The sequence below is a fragment of the Amphimedon queenslandica genome, unplaced genomic scaffold, assembly GCF_000090795.2.
Source record: "Amphimedon queenslandica unplaced genomic scaffold, v1.1 AMPQUscaffold_13429, whole genome shotgun sequence".
Lineage (NCBI taxonomy): Eukaryota > Metazoa > Porifera > Demospongiae > Haplosclerida > Niphatidae > Amphimedon > Amphimedon queenslandica.
The window spans coordinates 66,110-89,298 of NW_003546335.1; the positions used below are offsets into that span (position 1 = coordinate 66,110).

At 35.9% G+C, this 23,189-nt stretch overlaps 3 protein-coding genes and 2 long non-coding RNA genes across 5 annotated transcripts; 3 read left to right on the forward strand and 2 right to left on the reverse strand.

Annotated features, from left to right (window-relative positions):
* Positions 1-40: 40 nt before the first annotated feature.
* LOC100637292 (abl interactor 2-like) lies at positions 41-5,049 on the reverse strand. The gene is made up of 11 exons (XM_019995862.1): positions 4,718-5,049; positions 3,828-4,052; positions 3,628-3,706; positions 3,052-3,408; positions 2,516-2,845; positions 1,942-2,124; positions 1,485-1,679; positions 1,235-1,282; positions 1,120-1,185; positions 581-793; positions 41-354 (listed from the first exon to the last, which is right to left on the reverse strand). Exons 1-11 carry the CDS (start codon positions 5,009-5,011, stop codon positions 191-193), a joined length of 2,154 nt encoding a protein of 717 aa, XP_019851421.1. The 5' UTR covers positions 5,012-5,049; the 3' UTR covers positions 41-190.
* A 335-nt stretch (positions 5,050-5,384) lies between these two features.
* LOC100637416 (mitochondrial 2-oxoglutarate/malate carrier protein-like) lies at positions 5,385-7,992 on the reverse strand. The gene is made up of 10 exons (XM_019995878.1): positions 7,727-7,992; positions 7,611-7,672; positions 7,347-7,437; positions 7,206-7,289; positions 6,521-6,564; positions 6,232-6,310; positions 6,089-6,179; positions 5,908-5,998; positions 5,747-5,846; positions 5,385-5,700 (listed from the first exon to the last, which is right to left on the reverse strand). The coding sequence occupies exons 1-10, from the start codon at positions 7,861-7,863 to the stop codon at positions 5,484-5,486; spliced, it is 996 nt and encodes a 331-aa protein (XP_019851437.1). The 5' UTR covers positions 7,864-7,992; the 3' UTR covers positions 5,385-5,483.
* Positions 7,993-8,075: 83 nt separating this feature from the next.
* Positions 8,076-8,993, forward strand: LOC109581615 (uncharacterized). Its single transcript, XR_002184698.1, has 2 exons — positions 8,076-8,317; positions 8,873-8,993. It is a non-coding gene; the product is annotated as an uncharacterized LOC109581615 (long non-coding RNA).
* A 6,297-nt stretch (positions 8,994-15,290) lies between these two features.
* Positions 15,291-15,613, forward strand: LOC109581604 (uncharacterized). Its single transcript, XR_002184693.1, has 2 exons — positions 15,291-15,401; positions 15,444-15,613. It is a non-coding gene; the product is annotated as an uncharacterized LOC109581604 (long non-coding RNA).
* A 218-nt stretch (positions 15,614-15,831) lies between these two features.
* Positions 15,832-23,177, forward strand: LOC105312589 (nucleoporin Nup43-like). Its single transcript, XM_019995879.1, has 6 exons — positions 15,832-15,995; positions 16,312-16,494; positions 16,887-17,061; positions 18,908-19,043; positions 21,674-21,828; positions 22,691-23,177. The coding sequence occupies exons 1-6, from the start codon at positions 15,882-15,884 to the stop codon at positions 23,002-23,004; spliced, it is 1,077 nt and encodes a 358-aa protein (XP_019851438.1). The 5' UTR covers positions 15,832-15,881; the 3' UTR covers positions 23,005-23,177.
* Positions 23,178-23,189: the final 12 nt, after the last annotated feature.

Consider the following 23,189-nt stretch of genomic DNA (forward strand, 5'->3'; position numbering starts at 1 on the left):
CATGTCATGTGAGTCCACCATTTAGTCTGTTTCTATCTGATTATGCTTAGGCAGGATATTAACGTTTTAGTATTAAAAAAAAATTAATTTTAACATAGAACATGACTACAAAATGTCTCCTAATACTACTAACAATCATAATGATGATTTCACTCACACACACTTAAAATTATTTCGTATAATTCTCAAGTTATTGAAGGAGATCTACATAATTTCCAGGAAACAAGCCAGTATTGCCATCGAGCACACCCTCGTACCATCCATCATCATTCTTCTTCACAACGTAAATGATAGACCCAGCACTAAATGTCAACTCATCTTCTTTGTCCTTCACATAGTCGTACAATGCTTCAACTACAAAAAAACAATAAGAATCAATCAACAGTGTTAGTACTATAATCTTTTACATGTACATGTATGTGGCTATACTGTAAGGTCAGAAGTTAAACAAGGATAATAATAATAATATGCTATTATTATTATTATAATAGTACACGTAAAATGTAATAACAATGGGTAGTTGGGTACATTAGACTTATATCAAATAGAATAGATTAAGTACATGCAGTAATTGGATTACCTTTCTCAATATACTCAGTAGGTGCCCAGCTAGGAGCAGATGATTTGGGTGGTTCAGGCTCGGGGGGAGGAGGAGGAGGTGGCAAGTCAACAGGTTGTTGCTTGGTGTTCCTCTTCCCCAGTTTAACTCGTAAGATATCATCAGGACTGAAAGAAGGAGCCTGCTGCTGTTTGGGAGGAGGAGCAGCTTTTGGAGCAGGAGTAGCCTTCTTAACTATAAAAAGGAACAGGAGTAATGCATTAAAAATAAAAAATAGCTTTTATAGTACTAAGCTCAGAGCTACTGTACATAAAATTTTTCATTATAAAAATGCATTTACAAGTACATGTACATGTAAAATGATAATCATCACTGTTAGAACTAGAAATAAATTTTGGAAGACCAGTTTAACTACAATTGGGAAAACTACATGTAGGCTGAATACGAGATACAAAAAGCTAAGAAATAGGATAATACAGGAGACATAGTTCTCCTAAACTCCTTCTAGAACTAACAGTGTTAACGATATAATTAATGTAAGTTATGTGTGAGTTACGTACAGGGCGGAGTCTGTCCAGGGGCCGGAGGGGGAGGAGGAGGAGGAGGAGGTGGGGGAGGGCCACCACCTAAAATAAATAAATAAATAAACAATATTAATCACATATACAATCATACCTGCAGGTGGGGGAGGAGGAGGAGCAGGGACACCACCACCACCACCATCTATAAAATGAAACAAAGTAACACAAAATGAAGAGCAAAAAATGCAGAAAAGCCTCAAAATTTTAAATTAAGACACATACACATATAATATAGCTAGCACAAAATATATCGTAGAAAATCAGCATAACTTTTCTGTCCACACATTGAATGATATTAACTACGTGTATGTGTATCATTGTTTCACATTTATTTAGCATCAAACCTGAAGGTGTAGGTGGGGCAGGAGGAGGAGGAGGTGGAGGAGTAGAGGCAGCAGCAACAGATCCCATCGAGGGGCTTGATGGCTGCTTGGATATGGAACCAGCACGAGCTGGCTTTGGCTTCACTTTAGGAGAGGGAGCCACTTTAGGAGGCTCCTTATTGGAATCATCACCTTTAGTGCCAGCAAACTTACTTCCTATGTAGCATGAATAGCAAAATAAGATATGTACATGTACATGTTGTATTACTGTAGCGAATTCTTTGTACATGCATGTAGTACACTGTACTAGTCTCAAGAATTGGCATACATGTATTTTAATAAACTCAGAGATTCTAATTAAGCAGATGCTCAAAAGTTGTGATCTAAATATCAGGAGAGCAAGTTCTTACATGCATATTCAAAATGCAATTAAATTTACAAAAATAGATGTACATGCAAATATTATGAATGTACAAACCTGTTTTCTTAAGGACTATTTTAGATGGATCAAATCCAAACATTCCCCCACCACCCGAGCTTGGAGGTGGCGTAGCCTTAGGGGGAGGAGGCTTTGGTGAACTGGACGCAGCTGCTTTCTTAATACCAGAGAGACCAGCAGGAGGAGGGGGAGGGGGAGGAGGAGGAGGGGGAGGAGCACCAGCTACAGTAATAATAATAATAAAGCAATAAAAATTTTCTTTAAAGTCATAAAATGAAGAATTCTCTCTCATTGATTTTTGACAAATACCCTGTACTTATAGTACAGGGACTTTAGCCTGATTTTGGAGTATATTAAAAATTCATAAAAAATCAAACTTTGATCAGAATCAGTTAACAAAAAAGGACATGCATACATGTACATGTCCTACATGTACATGTACATGTATCAGGAAAAATTATAAAAATGCTTAATTCTCTCTCCTAGCAATTTGTAGTACAGGGTATTTTGTGCAATTATTGCTGGCAATAATCTGAGCTTAATATCATTATATTGTAAACGTACTGTACATCAATGGACTGTACTATTGTACATGTACATACATAAAACTTACGTCCACCAGGAGGAGGAGGAGGAGGAGGGGGTCCACCAGCAGCCGGTGGAGGAGGAGCCCCTCCAGCTCCGGGGGGAGGAGGAGGAGGAGGAGGGACACCAGCTCCAGGGGGAGGAGGGGGAGGTACTCCTCCGGCTCCGGGTGGAGGAGGAGGGGGAGGAGGTGGTGGAGAGGGTACTCCAGCAGGTGGGGCAGGAGGAGGAGGAGGAATATTAGCCGGGGGTGGTGGGGGAGGGGTAGCACTGGTAGGTGGGGTAGGAGGAGGAGGGGGAGGGGATGGTACAGCCTGTGGTGGTGGAGGGGGAGTTGGAGCAGCTGGAGGAGGTGGTACTATAAGTACAAGGAAAAAATAATAAAGAAACATTTATTCTACACATGCATTTACATGTACATGTATGTTTAAACTTTAAATAAATATAAAGAAATTTCTATTCCTATTATTATTAGTACAACAATAGATCTCTTTGTTTTCAATTACTATCATATTACAACTATACAACAGTATCAGTACAACCATACACTATAATATCTCATACCAGCAGCTGGTGGAGGAGGTGGAGGAGGAGGAGCTTGAACTGCTTGCAGTGTATCATAAAGACCATCACTAGGAGGAGGAGGAGCTACTGGCGCTACTGGTGGGGGTGGAGGAGCCATTCCTGATACTTCAGGAGGAGGAGGAGGGGGAGGAGCTCCAGGAACATTAGAATATAACGGACCACCCATATCACCAGGGAATGTGGGCGGAGGAACAGGAGCAGGACCACCTGGAAAGGTAGGAGGAGCTACAACTGTAGGACCAACAGGAGCAGTGGGAGGAGCAACTGCAGTTGGACCACTAGGAAATGTGGGAGGAGCAACAACTGTTGGACCAGTGGGGACAGATGGTGGAGCAACTATAGAAATAAAAACAACATTTAGAGCTATCATAATCTGGAACATGTACATTATAAAGATAGACATGCACATACATGTACATATTAAAAGTTAAATCAACCTACATGTACATGTATATGTACCCATTAGCAGATCATAAACACGAATTGTACACATACAAAAGGTGTATATACACATGACCTGATGTACATGTACATGCACATTAAACACATAGTGACCTGCTTGTGGCTGAGAGGGAGGAGGTACAACAGGACCTGATGATGGAACTGGACCAGGTCTCTTCAAGGTTACTGGTGACTATCAGAAAACAAGTATAAAACAATATGCAACGTGGTAACTGCTACATACAACTCTCTCTCTCTAAAACTCTTAACTCTGTACATGTACATGTACATGCATGTATAATTAAAACTCTTACCTCAGACTGCACACTGGAGAACTTCCTCGGTAAATCAGTAGCAGATACCCTCACTCCGTGACCAATGTGATCCAAACTATTGAAGTCCAATTTATTCCTCACGTATTTCTGTGGCTTCTCCTTCTGAGATGGAGTCACGACCTTTTGAGTCCTTGTGATGTTCTTGCTGGTAGCCAGCATACCAATCTCACGCCTGGCAACTTTCTCTTTGTGAATATCCACAGCCTATTAGAAGAGGGAGGGAGGGCATGACATAACAGACTTAATTTAATATTTGCAAATACAATTTAGCTCTTATAAGAGCATAACAATTTCTAATAACAAAATGATATAAGTAAATTATTTCAAGTGACACAACTAGCACTATTTGATAGTTTATATGACACTATAAATAGAACAATGTGTCCACCATTCAATGATGACTATAGAACAATTACTATAACACTGAAAGATAGCTGGTACATTAAGAGTGGGTGTCATATTTGGTAAGTCGTGTTTAGTAGAGTGATTGAGGTGGATATCAAGCCAGTAGGTAAGCGAGTAACAGCAAGGACACTTTAAATAATTTAATTAGAGATGCACACATAATGAAAAAATAATACCAACTATTAAAACACACAATATACGCAGGTTCATTTACTATCATGACATCTACTCATCATGATATGTACTGTACATCTTTGCATACTTTTACAAATAAGGAATTCTTTTAAAACAAACTAATGTTAGTCTTTCCCTCGTAACTTTGTAGGATGCATATAATTGTTCCAGCTTTAAGTCTTTACAGTTAAAACACGATACATTTGACCAATAAACATGGGAGGCTTTTTGGGGGCTAATGTACACGTACATGTAATTTACTTGTTAATTTACATGTATCGGTTGTTTACCTGGGATATATGCCTAACGTTAGACTCCATGTCATTCATGTGCTTCATTTGAGCGTCGAGAAGTTCAAGCATTCCCGTGGCGAGTATATTAACCTGATAGGCGACACTAGCCAAGGACTGTGCCGTGTATTGCTTTGTCTCTTCCAAGAACTGGCTAGTCTGTCCAGATTCCACATAATTGGTTTCACAATAATTCGCTAGCCCTTCTAGGTTCTTGTGACTGTCCCTTAATGCTTTCCTAGCATCGGGAATCCTCCTTTCGAGGAGCTCGAGAAGGTCCTTCGTGTCAGCCATTTTGCACAACTCCGGAAATTATCAAATTAAAGTTGGTGGGCGTGGTATTAGGACAAAGTAGCTAGGCGGGACCAAAAATAATTAATGAGTCAACCTGACAAGAGTACATAACCTCATGATTACTCTAATAGTTATGATAGTCTGCACCTTAAACTTTAGTGACTTCATGGGTCAATAACATGCATTAACATTTGCCATTACTTTACATGCTACTTCAAGACAAAACTACCCTAGAAAGGTCACTGCTTGCCCTGATTCTCATAATAATAATAATAATAACAATAATAATAATAATAATAATAATAATAATAATAATAATAATAATAATAATAGATAATAATAATGATGATAATAATACATGTATTTAAAATGATTGATATAAGTTAAAATTGATGCCTATATATATAATCACTGCTGGAAATAAAAATAATTACAATAATAGTACAGTAGCAATTGTAGGATATATCATGTACTAATTTTGCTGCTGCTTCATGAGATTGGTATAATACAGTATCTTGAGTCTTTCCCAAAATATAAATATCAGTACAGTGTGTGGGCCCAGTCGAGCATAATATGGAGTGAATCCTTTCCACAGGCTAAAGATTCCTTCATTACGGACCAATTTAACAACAACATCAAGAACACCTTTGTATTCAGGTACACCATTAACATACTTCATATTTTGTATTCTAATCAAAGATAATTGAATATTTTTTAAAATTATGATTTCTTTACCTCGTTTTAGTGATGTCTACTGGGAGCGAAGTAGCTGTCGTAACTAATCCACTTATCATGCTAGCAACAAAATGACACTTGATGTTATCACCGAAATAAGCTAAAAAAGACAAGCAAATATAAAAACCATGACCTCCACACTTTTTACGCCGCATACTTACATGTTGAAAGGAGAAACTGTTTTGCCTGCGAATATGTGGCCAATTGAGCTGCATTGACTACCATAGCACGCATTACAGTTGGAGCACAGCCCTATGTAAACAACAAGAGTATAATTCAATACTTCTCATGCATTTTTCATGAGATCCTCCCAATAATGCTGATATTAACTGATTCACATACCCTCCAGAGTGTTCTTATTCCTTCCTCTCGGCTAATCCTGTAAATTGCATTTAATGCATTGCTATATCCTCTTCTCTCTCCAACAGGCAGTCTATAAAGAGTGTCATAATAATGAATCAGGCAATCAAGTGTTAGTATCACACCTTCCATCCAGTGTCATTCGAACGAGTGCAACTTCAGTTGGATTGCCAATAATAGCAGCAGAGCCGCCAGCAGTCATGCCTATTAAAATAACAGATAGAGCTGAATTATAAGATGGTCAAGAATTTTGCTATAATTATAATAAAAAAGTAATTGCACTATAAATCTATTACTTGAGAGTAGCTATACAAAGCTGCATTTATAGTGAAGCATAATAGTAAAGTTTACTATGCTTCACATTACAATGGCTTCAGAACCCACTCTCTATCTCTCTCATGATCACTCACTCACCTAACAATAACTTTTGCAGTATTCCTGGTGGTGTACCATCAGAACTACATGTATAATAAAAAAGAGCATGTGAGATCAATTAAAATTGTTACACCACAAATAAGAGATAACACAGGAAGCATGATATACTTATAAAGTCATCTATCCAGGGTAAACATAAAACAGGACAGGAAGAACATGTAGCATGATTAATATAATAGAGGTCAGAGAAATGATATATATAGCTTGACAGTATACACAGAAAAGCACATGACATGAAATATATGATTTCATGAATTCCATGTTTGGCAATGGCAGTCATAGTGTGTAGATTATAATGAAAGTAATAGTAGGATTATACATGTAGTGTACTGGATAATACTTGTACTACATTGGCATGGTATAAAGTACAGCATGGTATAAAGTACAGCATAGTATTAATTTTGTGCTAAATTCGTTTAAAGGATTTGAAGTCATTGAGTTTTGCATAGAAATATCTACAAAGTATGATCGCACATAAACAATTGGCATAAAAATATAATAACTGAGCTCAACAAAATACTTAATGCCAACTAAGTCGAGCTAACAAAGCATTGAATTTGGCAACACAACACTTAATTAGCAATGTTGCCATTCCAACCAATTATTATTCAATACTAATATAAAACTGACTACAATTCAACGGTGTAAGTTGCAATGAGCTAACCTTGTAAACTTGTCAAAAAGTGCTTGATATATTCCTAGTCTGCATGTACTGTATGAAGCTTGTCTTAAAATTCCAGCAGATAACCTGATTTAATTTGAGTTATCATAGTCACAGCAGCCACAAAATAAACTGTATACTTACCCATTGTACAGTCCAAATATTCCTTCATTCCTTAGAACTCTTGAGACAGCATGCAACGAAGTTTTATGGTCACGTATTTTACCACCTTCACCTGTAAAGTATCGACAATTATTATTAATACCACTTAACACGAAAAGGAGCAAGTGAAACAAACACCTTATGAATGGCAACATAAGCACAGGTTGCTATGGTAAATTTTTGAGAAGCATTCTAGATTCAATATTCCTTAACTATATGTACAGTCTGGTTTATAATAATACTCACCACTAATCTGCATCCTGTTCTTGAGAAGATCCAGTGGTTGAGTAAAGAATACAGCACCAACACTATAATAACAATAAAGCATACCCAGACTGTAGTAATTGTTCATTATGGATTACCCTGCCATTCCTCCGAGTACAAAGTTAACTTGCTTAGGAATAGCTCCGGGAGGGGGGACAAGGGCCCGCATCTGCAGAGGAGCCTGCACTGGTTGGTTGTTAACCTCAGAGGACATTGTAGTTGCTGTTACAGACATAGGTTATCGAAGCTAGGTGTATCTATTCTTCGATCTATTCTCTCTTGCAGCTTTTATTATTTTTAAAGGTCACTAGTAGAGCATATTAACTCTCGTATTAACTAGAGAGATCATGAAGCGTGGAGACATATCCGGTCAAAAAAGGCGTTATGGGGGTGTGCGTTGTCATGTGACGGTAGGGAGGAGTGGCTCGCAATAACGAGCATCTTCTGCATGCTCAAACTGATCAGGAATAAAACTTTAAGTCTAAAAAATGATGAAAATTATTGTTGCATTTTATATTTTTGTTTTGAAGGTCACTGAAGGCATGGACTGGACTCACCAGTGGTATTTAGCACCAGCACTTACACTACACTTTACTGTGTACCACTTTGTAGTATTACTGGCTATGCTCCTTGCAGATGTATAAAGGAGAATTATATTAACATCTGTCATAAATACAGTACCTGAACAGGTAATCTGAGATATTCAGTACCACAGGATTTTGGCATATAGTGCTCATACGGGGTCTTATCAGTGGTAAAGTTTCTCCGAAATTTGACAGTATTTTGCCAAAAATGATTAGGAGAAAATTTTAAATTTTTATAATTTTTTCCCAATCCACATACATGTTCTTATGTTGTGTAGCAAGTTTGAGCTAATTCTAATCAAAATTGATTTTTTAAGAATTTTAAAAATAAAGCAAAAAATTGGGCAAAATGGTTATTGGCCAAAAATGACTGCAAGAGAATTCTCCATTTTCTGATACATGTACATGTTATGTTGTGTGTCTTATTTCCTGATACTGTTGTACATGTATTGTTGTGCTTAATGCATGTAATAAATATCATTATAGTACAACCCACAATAGACTTTTACTATTGCATGCTTTATAAAGGCAGAATGTAGTCCTTAAAGATTGGATGTGTTATCGAAGACCCCTATAGCTACATAATTTAAGATTAGTACATGCACACACATTAAGTGTATATACTCAGACTAATATTCATTAATTCTCTTTTTCCAATAGCCTTTGTTATCACTAGAGGAGAATTTTGAACCTTTGCTTGACCTGGAAGATGATGCTTCTCTTTCCTCTGGTTATATTTCTCTCTTCATGTAGCCTTTAATTTGTATTATTTTGTTATAATGAATGATATAATTGAGCTTGAGGCTGATTATTTTATTTTTATTTTTGCTAGGCAATACAAACACATGTTTTTATGTTGTGTAGAAAGTTTGAGTGGATTCCCATCAAAATTTGAATTGATTTTAAATGTTGTAAAAAGTACTACACCTACATCACTTAATTAGTACACCTTAAAATTTATTTTTCCTCTGATTGGGCAATACCTGAGGTCAGTGGTGCAATAGCTAGTCTCCACGTGGTGTAACCTTTTCATGACCAATCAGATTCATCCACACAGGGCTCTTCCCGCCAAAACCCAGTGGCTATATAGGGAGCCACACTTCCTCTTCTACTCATTTCTGACGTTTCTTTGGGCGGGAAAGGAAGGACTCTCTCTGCTACAGTTAGTCATGGCCACATGGCTTGCTTCTGTCTTCTTTCCTTCTTATTTCAGCAATTCCTCCATTGATATCTCCCTTTCTTTTTTCCTTACAGGTTATTAGCAGTGGCCAGCTCCTTCAGTCTTTCTGTAAAAGGTTATGGTGGGTTGTGACCTCTTTCTTCAATGGCTGCTATGGTTAGTCATGGCCACAGCCTCTCTCCTTCCTCTCTCTCTCTCTCCTCTCTTTCAACCACATGATTTCCTTATTTTATATCTTTCTTTTTTATACAGGTTAACAGCAGTTAGTTTTTAGTCCCTGCCTTTTCTAAAGGTCACAGGAGATTATGACCTCTTTCTGCTGTGGTTAGTAGCCTCTCTTTCTCCCTCCTCATTTGCTTCTAGCTCATTTTAATTCTCATTATTATTTTTACTCATTTTTTCCCATACAGGTTAGCAGTCTCAGGCTAACGCCCAGCCACAAACTTACCTGATGTTTGAGTTTCCCGCCATTTTTTGAAGCCACGCCCACAAATGGAATAAATGGGCCAGATACATCTAACGAGAAAGATTCGACAAGTGAAGAGGAAACAAGTGAGGATTTGCCTTTGATGCATCTTGAGACACTTGTCTGCATAGCCTCTTGTTTAGTTGTTTTTATAGTGTATTGTAGCTACTGTTCTTTAGTGTGTATCATGTACTCTGTGTATATTGTACTGCATATGTTAACTTGCTCTTATTTCATTTCAGGAGCTGTAATTGTCAAGTTGGATTAAGAAGTCCTTTATTATCGTGAAACTGGATGTCTGTCTTGGACTGGTAGCATGTCATGGATTGATGGGGTCGTTGGTATGGATTCTCATGGATCAATCAGCAAGGCTGCAAGTCAATAGTTGTACTGCTAGCTGGGCTGGCCGACCAGACCTGGCTAGTAACGCACTCATACAATCCTTGCATGTCATTATATGTATGTCCCCATGTGCATGCGTATAATACCATTAGGGAGGGGCCGGTTACACGAAACATCACGCGTATGTATTAATGTAAAGAACCCTGTAGTGTAGGTACATTCCCTGTTATTACCGACTGGCCTGATACGCTTGTATAGCTTGTCCTGTCATACACTAGGAAATGTGTGTTTAGTAATATCTGTTGACCTTGTGAGCAAGATGCTGTCAAGAATGGAAAGCTGGGTGTTGCAGTAACGCATTAGTGGGGGGTTGTACCCACCCTCCATTAGTGTCTACTGTAATGACCAGCTTTCCATTCTTGGCAGCATCTTATGCTCACAAGGTCAAACTACCAAATGTTACTGGAGACATGTTGCCTGGTGTGTGCGAGATGTAGGACTTATTCATGTATTGCTAATCTAGTGTATGTATGTGTGTGTCAGGTCAGTCAACAGTTAGTCAAAACTGACTGCTGTTTGCAGCGTTCAAGAGAGGTCAGGTAGCTGCCAAAATACAGCATGCCTTCTTGTCGCTGTAGGTAATAATGGTAATATTTTTAAATGAAGATAATAGCCTTTCATTGTCTACCATTGATCTTCTCCAGGATTACTCAGGGTCAGATATCTTTTCTCCTCTTTCCTTTCTGTCTTTTCTTCGTTCCTCTTTTCTTAATTCTCCTTTTATTTCTAATACTCTAATGCTACCTTTCCTTAAATTGAGTGAGAGAGGAGTGACAGTGAGAGAAAGAGGGTTGAAACTTAGCTAAAATTAATTTTACAAAAGAGAGAGAGAGAGGGAAAAAGTTTGGCAGAATACTTTATTATGGGGAGGGATTACTTGTGAACTTGTAGCAGATTTACAATCACATGATGGCTCACAATAATGGGACATGGACTGGCCTTCCTTCAATCCATTTCATTTATATTACTAAGCTTCTTCTGGCTTTCCTTTGACCATCGTTTGGATGCTACACTCATTTTTGCAGTTAACAAGGTGGGCACAAATGAAGACTACACAAGGCCCTATGGAGAGGATTTTGGAGAGCAGAAAGCAACTAAAATTAGTGATACAGTCATCACTCATCATTCAAAATCTAATGGAATCAGCTCTTTTGAGAGAAAGGGATGCTTTTTTAGAGGGAAAGAGAGTATTGGGATCAGACTAAAATTCAAAAATTTAAAATTAAGAAATAATTACTCCTCATAATGCATCATTATGACTAACAGTAAATGAAAAACTAAAAGCCTAATTTATAGCATATTAAACAGGACTCAAAATTTAAAGTAAAAAGAAAAGATTAATATGAAACTTTGGAAATATTTTGTGCATTGAGCATAAATGAAGCAGATGAGCATCCTCAAAAAACCACTATACAGTACTGTACAATGAATCTAGGGAGAGCTGATAAGCAGTAACTAATTTTTGAGAGAGAGAGTTCTTTTTAGAGAGAAAGAGATTCTTTTTATATAGAGAAAAGAGATTCTTTTTGGGCGAGAAAGAGAGAGGGTATTGTAACAAACTAGATATAATTGTAGATAATTTGTAGTACTTAATTGTAATGTAACTAAAACTCAGCCTTTAATTTAAACTAAAACTCAGCTTTTTATATAATCTAAAATTATAAAACAAAGCTTTTAATTAACTGTCAATATGTGTGATGAGTGATATGTGTTGCATGAGTGATGAGAATAGCAATACCCAATTGGCCCACTAGGATATTGAAGCCTGACAAAAAATTCGAAGTAGAATGTAAAAATAACATGAAACTTGGAAATATTTTTTTGCATTGAGCATAAATGGAGCAGATGAGCATCCTCCATTTAATTTCAAGACATATGAGCCTTTAAAATATTAAGGAGGGAAACATGGTCACATTGGTTGTGATAACATTGGATCTAGGGAGAGCTGATTAGCAGTGTCTAGTACAATTATCAGGCATGGCTCCTGTTTTCTTGCTATTCATTGTTTGTTTATCTGTAGCTGATTGGCAGCAGATGCTTCTCTTCTTTCAATACGAAGTGTTCCAGTGTTCCAGTAAAGTGTTCCAGTGTTTCAGTATGAAGTGTTCCAGTGTTCCACTATGAAATGTTCCAGTGTTCCAGTATGAAGGAGCGTGCTTGAAAATGAACATCATCGTTTACAATCTACAGCTTCTTTTGAGAGAAAGAGAAGTTCTTTTTTAGAGAGAAAGAGATCCTCCTTTAGAGAGAAAGAGAGAGGTATTGTAACAAAATAGACGTAAAATATAATTAATTTGAAGTACTTGTAATGAGCCTGTATATGCATTATACATGTAACTAAAACTCAGCTTTAATTTAATAACCACAATGATTAAATCTATTAAGAATATCTGCATGAAACTATCAGCAGTCAATGGAATGCCTTCAATGTATTGAGACAGAGAGTTAAACTGAGAGATTTGTGTGATTGCTTATCATCAATTTTTGAGAGAGAAAGAGAGGGAGGGGGAGGCTTGGCAGAAGATTTCAACTTCTTTTGCACATCATTATCTTTATGGAAGTATTGTTCACCATCTTGCATAAAATAATTCAGTCCTTCACTTCATGTCCTTGTCCTGAGAGCTTGTCAAGAACATTTGGATTACCAGTTCTACACTACAATCAACCAATTCTCCATCTAATTGCTGATTCTGTAGCTTACAACACTCTTCAATCGATTAATTCTTCATCTAATTGCTGATTCCGTAGCTCTACAATCTGTCTACTTTATCAGCTATACACTACAACATTCTTCAATCATTTCTTCGAGTAATTCTCCAGGCTACCTGCTCTAACAATCAGTTCTTTTAACAAGAGAATAAAAAGCTACCGAATCATGAACTAAACTATTCTTCTCCTCCTCCTTTTCTATCTTTCCTTTATTCCTCTTTTCTTAATTCCCTTCTTCCCTTCTTATTTCTAATACTCCAATGCTACCTTTCCTCTTAAATAGTTTGTACTTGTACTCATAATTAATAATAGTACATGTAATTAAAATACTATAATTAATAAATAAGTACATGTAATTAACTAATGATGGTACATGTACACTTAAATAATTAAATAGTACAGTACATGTACAATTAAATAGTCTAGTACATGTACTTCAATATAATTATATTGCTGCTTCCTTCCTCTAGCTATAGCTCCTTGGGCCTATTGAAGACATTAGCCTTTCAGAGAGAGAGAGAGAGAGAGGGAGGGAGAGAGTGAGGGACAGCTAGTAGGGGATTCAAAGAAGAAAGCCTGAAGACAAGAGCATCTTAGAGAGGGAGGGAGAGAGAGAGGAGGAGCTGAGGAACAGCAGTATATCACTAAATCATGAGTTGGTTATTGAGAGAGGAGAGGGAGCTAGGGAAGGAGTATATTTGGGAGATTAACGTGCTAACTTGTTTTTACTTGATTCATAGGAGCTGTAAAGGTAATGGGTTTCAAGTCCTTGTCAAGTCTTTGGTTTTTAAAGTCTTTGATGTCTTTTTGAAGTCTTTGATGTCCTTGTACAAGTCCAAATTGGAGAGCTAGGTCCTCTTGTGTGTTGGAGTATAGCATTAAGGAGATTTAGGAGCAAGTTGTTATTGTATTATTGTATTGCTAGTTGGAACTGCCTCCAGCTAGTAATACCTAATCCCTTACTGGTTCTGTTAGGGTCAATGTAGGTAGGACAGTGTAGTTTTGAGAATGTACTTTTATAGCAAGGTTATTATGGTATACATGTATACACGTAGGTATCATTGTGTCATTTAAAGGTCATAGGTATAGTAGTAGAAATTAGAAGGGTACAGGTTATATAGTGTAGGTTTAGTAGTAGAAATTAGGAAACATATAGTGTTAGGTATACGGTTATATAGTGTAGTGTAGGTATAATAGAAATTATAGGAAGCAGGTAGCTAGTTATACCTAGGATATAGGTTATAGTGTAGAAATTAGAAGGTAGTTATAGGTATAGTGTAGGTATTATAGTAGAAATTAGGAAGCAGGTATAGTTATATTAGGTTATGGTGTAGGTATTGTATAGTAGAAATTGATGGTATAGTTATAGTATAGAAATTAGGAAACAGGTTATATAGTGTAGGTATAGGTTATAAATCTAGGTGTTATGATTTGTTATTATTTTATTATTATTTTTTTTATAATTAAATTTATTATTATTTATTATCATTTATTATTAGTATTTTTTTACCTGGGGCCCCAGGTTTTTATAATTTTTGGGCAGCAATGTAGTTTCGCCTCCACGTGGCGCTGCCTGGGATGACTAGTGGTTACTACTGCTAGTGATGCTAAGAGCACTGCATTCAAGGAGAATATAAAATACTAAAGATAAGTATCCATCAGGATTTTAATATTATCATTGATAGGATCAAGCAGAAATAGAGATAAAATATCAACAGGAATAATACTCAAGACTGAAGCAAGAGATTTACTATACTAGTTTTAATCTTTTTTTAAAAGATAATTCTTTTAAATTGTAATTGCATGTATCTATGCCGATTTTAATATTTTTTATGAACACGAAGCTCCTGTTTAAAAGACTAAAGAGTTAAAGTATAGTGTCAGATGGAGCACCAAGTCCCTGTTTGAAAGACTATTACAGTATAGCATCAATACTGTTATGTATTAACCTTCCTTTGTTAAGAGCACCAAGTCCCTTTTTGAAAGACTAAAGCTCTTACAGTATAGTATCAATAGTGTCATGTATTAACCTTTCTTTGTTAAGATGTCTATTTTTTGAAATGGAGCACCAAGTCCCTGTTTGAAAGACTAAAGATCTTACAGTATAGTATCAATAGTGTCATATGTATTAACCTTTCTTTGTTAAGATGTCTATTTTTTGAAATGGAGCACCAAGTCCCTTTTGAAAGACTAAAGATCTTACAGTGTAGCATCAGTATTGTCATGTATTAACCTTTCTTTGTTAAGACCGAGTTCCTCTTAAAGTTGAAGTCCATTCAGTTAGTGTTAATATATTGTTAATTATCATTACAGGTTGGGCAGCAATGTAGTGCCGCCTCCACGTGGCGCTGCCTGGGATCACTAGTGGCTACTACTGCTAGTGATGCTAAGAGCACTACCTACAAGAAGAATATAACAAGACTGTACTAACAGTAACTATTATACTCATAGCAAATCTTAATATTTTTTGGTAGATTCAAGTTGAAATAAAGATGAAATCTCAAGTCGTGCAATAGTCAAGAAGCAACAGATTTTTAAAGACACGATGACTCTTCCTTGACTCTCATAAACGTTTTGCTAATTTTAATTTTAAAAAGTATTTTTTAATTTTTTTGATTAAATATAATAGCGATTTAAATGCAAAGCAGCTGTCATTGCATGCCTATATTCTGGCTGTTACAGCTAATACTGTAGTGAGCACTGTTACTTCATTATAAATGCATGGAATATACACATTAATTTTACTGATGCATAATGTATATGCACTTACATGTACACATGTCATTTGAGATTTTAATGAGTTTTTAAAGTTGCTCTAAAATTTATGTGCCATGTGGTTCTGGTAGATCAATTTATTACTCCCTCCTCCTCCAGTCCAGACATTCTGAGACAGACTGCACGTGTGTATCTCAATGTCTGAGCCAGTGTTGAAGTATATTGGTCATAAAGCTAGCAAAGTAAGATGGGAACCTGTTGAGAGCATAGAGAGAGGGACTCGGTTTGTTACAGGAAGCTATGATGACAAGGTAAGGGCTAAGCCTAGGCTAAGGGCTATCCATTAGATCTTTCATTATCAAAATTTGAAATCCAATTAACATAAATGCCTGCCTTTAAGCTTATGAGCCATTAGATATTATGTACTCTTGGCCATAGTAATCCTTACAGACTAGGTTAGGAGGAAGTATCTTTGTTGGTATTTCTGGAGTAAGTTTCATAAAATCCACCATTTCATTGCATACTATATATATGGCACATGGGCTGCCTACCAATATAAACTCACCAATTCCATTTTTGGAAAAATATTTGCAAAGAAAATGAGTCCATTTTCTGTATTTTGTTTAGGTTAATAAGGTTCGTCTGTATAACTACAGTCTTGATGATAGCACTGGGTCATTTAATGAACCGAATGAGGTTTCCTCCTGCTCAGTGTCTGGCGATGTGACTGACCTTTTGTTTATTGACAGGAGATACTTATTGGTCGCATTATCCAATGGCTCAGTCTCTGTAATAAAGAATGAAGATAACGTAAGATAATTAAATGTGTGGGTGGTTATCTTTTTGACTGCATATAATGTACCGTATAGCGGGTATATTCCGTTCGAGTTTAATTTCGTTCTTTTTGTTCTCATTCCTAGTGGAACGAACATTTTCAGGGTGTTTCCTCAATGCCATGTGTGTAAAATGGCTGCTCAGAATGAAAATAAAACGAACGAAAATTTCTAGAATGAACATTTTCCCAGATGAAATATACCCGCTATACGGTATTCATTTTTCAAAATTTTTTGTAATGTTTCCTTTTTTGAAGTCAATCAAACCATTATGTATGTGCTCTTGCTATAGCCCTCAGCGATTTACAAAAGTTGACATATTCATAATTTAGTGAGACTTTGAAACTAAACTAATATCTTTGTTACTAGACTCTGTGTCCAGCGTATGAATGGAAAGGCGTTCACTGCAGTAATGCTAGTCCAGTTCCTGTTACTAGCATAACTCACTATTCACTGACTAATGATGACACTGTACTAACTGCTGGAGAGGATGGGAGGATTGCTGTACTGAGACTTGATAAGCCCACACCATCGAGCTTTATAGGTAAGGATTCTACTGTCATAAATTGTACTGTGGGACTTTGCATAGCTTAAACCTACTATTATTTGCGTCGACTAATTTTAGCGAAATCAGCAAAAGTCATGTTTAGCGTTACTAATTTTAGCATTTTTAACCAAATTAACTATAAATAATAACCATTATAATGAATAATAATTATTTTGGCATCTGTTTAATTTAGCGATTTAAAGCTCTCTCGCTAATATAGCTAAATTTAGTAGACGCTAAAAATAGTAGGATTAAGGTATATTGGTCTTAAGTGAGGTAGTGATCGTGTTACATGTATAATTAAATAATCCAGTTAACCTTTCTGTAAATGTCTACTATGTTTTATATCAAGGGATTAATGCAATATTTTTTTGTTTATTGTTTTTGTTAATATTCAATTATTTAGTTTGCGTTCTTTTTGTTTAATTACATTCCATTCATTCCTATTGTCTTTTTATTTCCTTTTCTACATAATAGTTTTATCTGCCTAATTAAGTATTAGCACAACACTGTAGTGGATATTTGAACTCTATTTGGTAATGAATGCCAATAACGTTGACATCATGCATACATGTTGTTCATGCCATCTAATAAGGATGTACATGTGTTTGTATCATTCATGCATTCACATTGTGTCCATATAGTTTTTTCAAAAATGGGCTCTGAAATCACCTCCAATTTTTATTACATTTTCTGATGCATATTGATGCATATTGCATATTGATTTTTCAAGTTATGGCCACTTTTAAAAATAGGCCATTTTCTGAAAAAATCCCTGTGCTATATATAGCCCATGGTTTTTTCCGAAAAATGACTAAAAACTCACCCCCAATTTTTATTACATTTTCTGATACATATTGATGTCCTTATGTTGTGTAGAAAGTTTGAACTGATTCCGACTTCAATTTTTCAAGTTATGGCCACTTTTAAAAATAGGCCATTTTCTGAAAAAATCCCTGTACTATAGCCCATGGTTTTTTCCGAAAAATGGCTAAAAACTCACCCCCAATTTTTATTACATTTTCTGATATGTATTGATGTCCTTATGCTGTGTAGAAAGTTTGAGCCAATTCTGACTTCAATTTTTCAAGTTATGGCCACTTTTAAAAATAGGCCATTTTCTGAAAAAATCCCTGTGCCCATGAAAATGGCTCCAAAATCAACCCCAATTAAAAATACCGGAGTTAGTGTTTACTTGTACTACTGTAATAGTAATTAGTCACTGTACATTTTCCATTTATAGTACAGTTTATAGTAGAGTAGAGAGACTTTTGCTAGTCCATAATTATGATATAATATGTAGTGATATAATTTTGTTTTGTGTCATGCAAGAAATGTCATGAACATGAAATTTGTGTGGTATTGTGTAATAATCATATTGCTGCAAGGTTTTGTACAGGAAATTGTTTGATGGGGGAATTACTATGATTGACTCCTATTACTGGTTTAGCAGTAATCAATGTATTGTGTAAAATTCTGAAAATGTTCAGTCAACATTATACAAGGGAAGTACAGATTTCGAAGCAACTTCAGTTTTGATTGGAATCAGCTCTAATGTAACTATACATTTTAAGCATCAGAGAATTTCTCCTATTTTTGATGATTATAGGAGGGTTGAGATACATTGTAATGAGCCTGATTATTATTAGTAATCTAGTATACAAAATTTACTCTCACAATATTATTGATTTGCTACTCTTTGTCTAATTACTAATAATATTAGTTGTAGTTAGTACTATTGCTGTTACAACATATTTCCTTGTTGCCAATGACTATAATCATAACTAATACCAGCACCTATTACTACCAATTACATATCAATACATTATTCCTTTTATTGCAGATGACAAAGACAGCACGTCAATCACATCCTTGATCAGTTATTATCATTCCGAGGTTTTGGCTGCTAATTTGAGCGGACAGCTAAAGCTCTGGGACCTTAGAGCCAGCTCTACTGCACCTGCTAAGACATTCCCCATGTAAGCATGAGTGAAATGCAATTGTAAATATTCTACTAATGATACCTGGTATGGACAGCAACACACACAGACATACAGTTGCTGTGTCTGTTTATTCATTCATTCATTTACTTCCTATTTATTGCATTCTTAGTAAATTGACACACAAACACATTTGCCCGTGGCTATAGTAATTTTAACTTGTCTTGTTTTTATACCAAAGTTACTATTTCTTGTTCCTGCAAAATATTGATTTTTAAAGTACCCAGTGGTACAATATTAAAGTCCATTTGAATTCACCTGAGCCCAGGAAGTGATTAGAAACCCCACCCAATAATTAACACAATGCACTAATATTGTGAAAAGTATAGCTGTACTTTCTGCATTGGTTATACAACCAGCTTGGAGTTAAAGAGCTACAGCTGCTTCTTAAGTAGTACAATAGATGCTGCAAAAGGAGAGGAATGCACTGGTATGTTTATTTTTTACAATAGAACTTGTAAGTCAAAAGTTATTGCAAGAAAACAAGGGCTCAGGTGAACACAAATGGACTTTAGTATCATTAATTTATAAATCGTTTGTTTTTCTTACTGATTGTGAAAATTGTCTCTTGAGTTAACATCTAATACAGTACAGTTTGGTACTAACACGTGAAAATTGTTTTGTGTACATGTACATGTACATATCCTAATATATGCTGCACTCTACATACATGTACATGTAGTCAACCCTTGAGATATTTGCACACACACACACACACAAACACACACACACAAACACACACACACGTAATGAAGCAAATGTCTGTCATTATTTAATGTAAATATAGCTTCAGTCTTTGCCAATAAAGTTTATCCACTCAACAATTATATAATCAGTCCCCCAATGCAAGAATGGGGGGACAACACCATTCCTTTATAATTACCCAATGTCCCTCTACACATACTCATAATGTTGTACTTATACCATTTACTATTGATTAGAACAATTACCAGTAATTCCTTGTTTCTCTGTCCATGTGTAGGATACGTGTATGTGTATTGTCTTTGCATAATGAAGTGTATTATGGTATTTATGTATTTATTCATGAGAGCTACATAGTGTCATAGTACTCTGTTCCTGTATGTACATTGTGCATATTATGATTATCCTATTATTATTATGATTAGAAACAATGCCCCCTCATTGTCTCCCTCTCCCTTTGTCAACAGCATAAAACTGCTAGTCTGCAGCTACACAAACAAACTCTGCCCATTGTTTGTGGCTATTATGATCTCTACACAAACTCTCTCTCTCTCATTTCTAAGAATTGTCATTCCCCAAGGATATCATATTAGCATATGATCAAGTGTGTTCTCATACTTGTGATTCCTATTTAATAGTTGGGTAATGTACCCTTCCCTTCCGTATTTTAATATCATTCTCTGAATTTTGTTGCTCGTATTGTGTGTCTTCATGTGCACTATTGTCTGCATTTGTGGCTTGATTAAGTTAAAGAATATTGTCTCCATGAAAATCAGGTGTTTACGTTAAACAAAGGCTACTGTTTCAATCGGTCATTTTTACTTTTAATCAAACTAATACTTCAAATAATTGCGATGTTGTATCATCATCATAAATTATAAATAAGTAGTGTAGATCGACCATTTTTTCTAAAGAGTACCATTAGTGCTACAAAGTTACTTCTTAAGTCTCTGATATATTTTGTGTCTCTACATATAATACTATACACTGCCTATGGTATGCAGAATTCTTGTGCCAAATTCGAATGATTCTTTTTATTTACAATTTCAACATTCTTTGGGCTATTGCGTTCATGTGTATTCCCATAATTGTTGTGATTCGCCACCTGCTTCTGACGAAATCGAGAGAAATATATCAAAAAAATATTTCCCATAGCATGTAAGACAAATTGTTACGTAATGAGTATGTACTGTGTAATTATTTAATGCTCCTTGTGTTTTATTACTCTACCCCACATTGCCTTTTTTATTGCAAGTATTGTATTACTATCCTCCCAACATTGCCCAATTATTTGTAACAAGACGCGTAATCGCGTATACATTTTCCCCCGACCGCATATCTCTACAACAACCTTGAGACAATAGAGGAGGCATATCGTATACAGCTATTGATGAACATCAAATGGCTAGCCTACACATTCCTGGCATGTTATAGACTACGATGCATCATTTTCAGGCATGCAGTCAATTAGTGGCAATAGAAACATTCAGCCTTCCCACACATACTGCCACCTTCTTCGTATGTACACGCACACGTACGCTAGAGAATGTAATTATGTGTATAAAACTATAGCTACAAAATCAAATTCTAATTATATAATCAAAGCACATCACAGTTTATATGTACACAACGACACCTGCCCACTCATAACAGACTCTGTTATTTAGCAATACAGGCTGATTGAATATTGATAGGTAGCAGTGGTAATCAGCCTCCTACACAACTTTATGTCTTGTTATTCAATCATGATAAATTTGCTTTTCTTATATACACTAGTAACACTATACAGTTATAATATGGTCTTTATGTTTTACACATGTGTACATGTATCTTTTATTATGATAATTATGAGGATTTCATCATTATTTCATTTATTGTTTCTATTATGATACTGTCTATTTTTGTAGTAGCTCCAGCTCTATGGTGTCTGTTAATTGTCTCTCTCATCATCCTAACCAGTCCCACATGATCACTGCTGGTTGTGATAATGGCTCCATTGGATTCCTTGACCTCAGACAAGAGAGGATACCGATATCATTCCTTCAAGGTCACACAATGGAAGGTCAGACCATATCTTATAGTCACCATTTCATGTATGGATTTTTCATACTTTTTTACAGTCAGGCTATACCAACTTATATACATGCACCTGTTACTTTTATGATTGCTCTCTTAACTTTATTATTTTTGTGATAAAGGTCTCTGGCTTTATTATTTTTATAAGAAAGTTTCTGTGTTTATACAGAGGTGGTCCCTTCTGGTGCTTCCCTCCTTCATACACTGTCTCCCCCAAAAACTGTCACTTCATGTGTAGTGTAAAGGTCACCTCAGATCCATTATGCTCTAGAATGCACTTTCAAAACACTGTTGTGTGTTGTTCTCATGAAGTTGGTATAGCATATCACATAATTGACCCTCCCACTTTACAGCCTGTTCTGTACCTTATAATTTCAACATTGACTCAAGTTATAGTACTATATCTAATGTAGATTGAATCTACTATATTATTATACTGCTGTGTATTAATGTATGAAAATTATTATTAATACACTTGTTGATTACTAATCTATACTACACCATTTTCACATGGTACTATTACACTGTTGTACTATGCATACCATGATTACTATTGCTCCATTCCTTATACAGTATGGTTGTTTCTCATGACTGCTAGTAATTCTGTTTATCTAAATTTGATTTAGTGCCATGAACATATGTGTATGTTCTAATTGATGTGTCTCGTATTACACATCCAATAAACTGTGTGTGTGTGTGGGTGTCTCACTCTTTCATCTTTCTCTTTTATTAATTTATTTTGTACTCCCTCTCTCTCTCTCTCTCTATTTCTCCCTCACTCTGTCCCCCTCCCTCTCTCTCTCTTCCTGCCTCTCTCTCTCTCTCTCTCTCCTTCCTTTTCCTTCTAGTTTGGGAGTCTCGATTCCATTCACTGTATCCTGATAATCTAATTTCCTGCTCCCAAGATGGATCACTGTTGCACTGGGCTTCACTACAAAGACACTACAACAGAGACCCTCATCACGCCGTCTCTTCCTCTTCTAACGACGACCATATTTGGTCGCACACAGCCATTGCTAAGGGTAACTTTGAAGCAACTAGACTCATCCCGGAGAGCAATGTCCACTCGGTCAATTCCTTTGATGTATCTAATAAGAATTGTGTTGTGGGTGTCACTGATGGTGAAGCAATGTATGTACTCCCTAATATAGACTGTCATTAGTACTAACACTATTAGTAGTAAACATGCTTCATCTATGTGAGCAATATGTCATTATAGTAATGATGATAATATGTACATGTATGTACAATTGACTAGTATTATACTTGTCAATGTTGTCACTCATTAAGTACATGTATATTCATTGTTTTTCAATATGTCTTTTATTCTACTAATTATTAATCGCT

Excerpts from the sequence above, each read along its gene's own strand:
- LOC100637292 (XM_019995862.1), bottom strand. The coding sequence starts at position 5,011 with ATGGCTGACACGAAGGACCTTCTCGAGCTCCTCGAAAGGAGGATTCCC. Across the intron at positions 4,053-4,717 it reads ACGTTAGGCATATATCCCAG|GCTGTGGATATTCACAAAGA; the intron begins GTAAACAACCGA and ends CTCTTCTAATAG. Across the intron at positions 355-580 it reads TACTGAGTATATTGAGAAAG|TTGAAGCATTGTACGACTAT; the intron begins GTAATCCAATTA and ends GTTTTTTTGTAG.
- LOC100637416 (XM_019995878.1), bottom strand. The coding sequence starts at position 7,863 with ATGTCTGTAACAGCAACTACAATGTCCTCTGAGGTTAACAACCAACCA. Across the intron at positions 7,673-7,726 it reads GTACTCGGAGGAATGGCAGG|TGTTGGTGCTGTATTCTTTA; the intron begins GTAATCCATAAT and ends TTGTTATTATAG. Across the intron at positions 5,701-5,746 it reads GTAGACATCACTAAAACGAG|AATACAAAATATGAAGTATG; the intron begins GTAAAGAAATCA and ends ATCTTTGATTAG.
- LOC105312589 (XM_019995879.1), top strand. The coding sequence starts at position 15,882 with ATGTCTGAGCCAGTGTTGAAGTATATTGGTCATAAAGCTAGCAAAGTA. Across the intron at positions 19,044-21,673 it reads CCTGCTAAGACATTCCCCAT|TAGCTCCAGCTCTATGGTGT; the intron begins GTAAGCATGAGT and ends CTATTTTTGTAG. Across the intron at positions 21,829-22,690 it reads TCAAGGTCACACAATGGAAG|TTTGGGAGTCTCGATTCCAT; the intron begins GTCAGACCATAT and ends TTTTCCTTCTAG.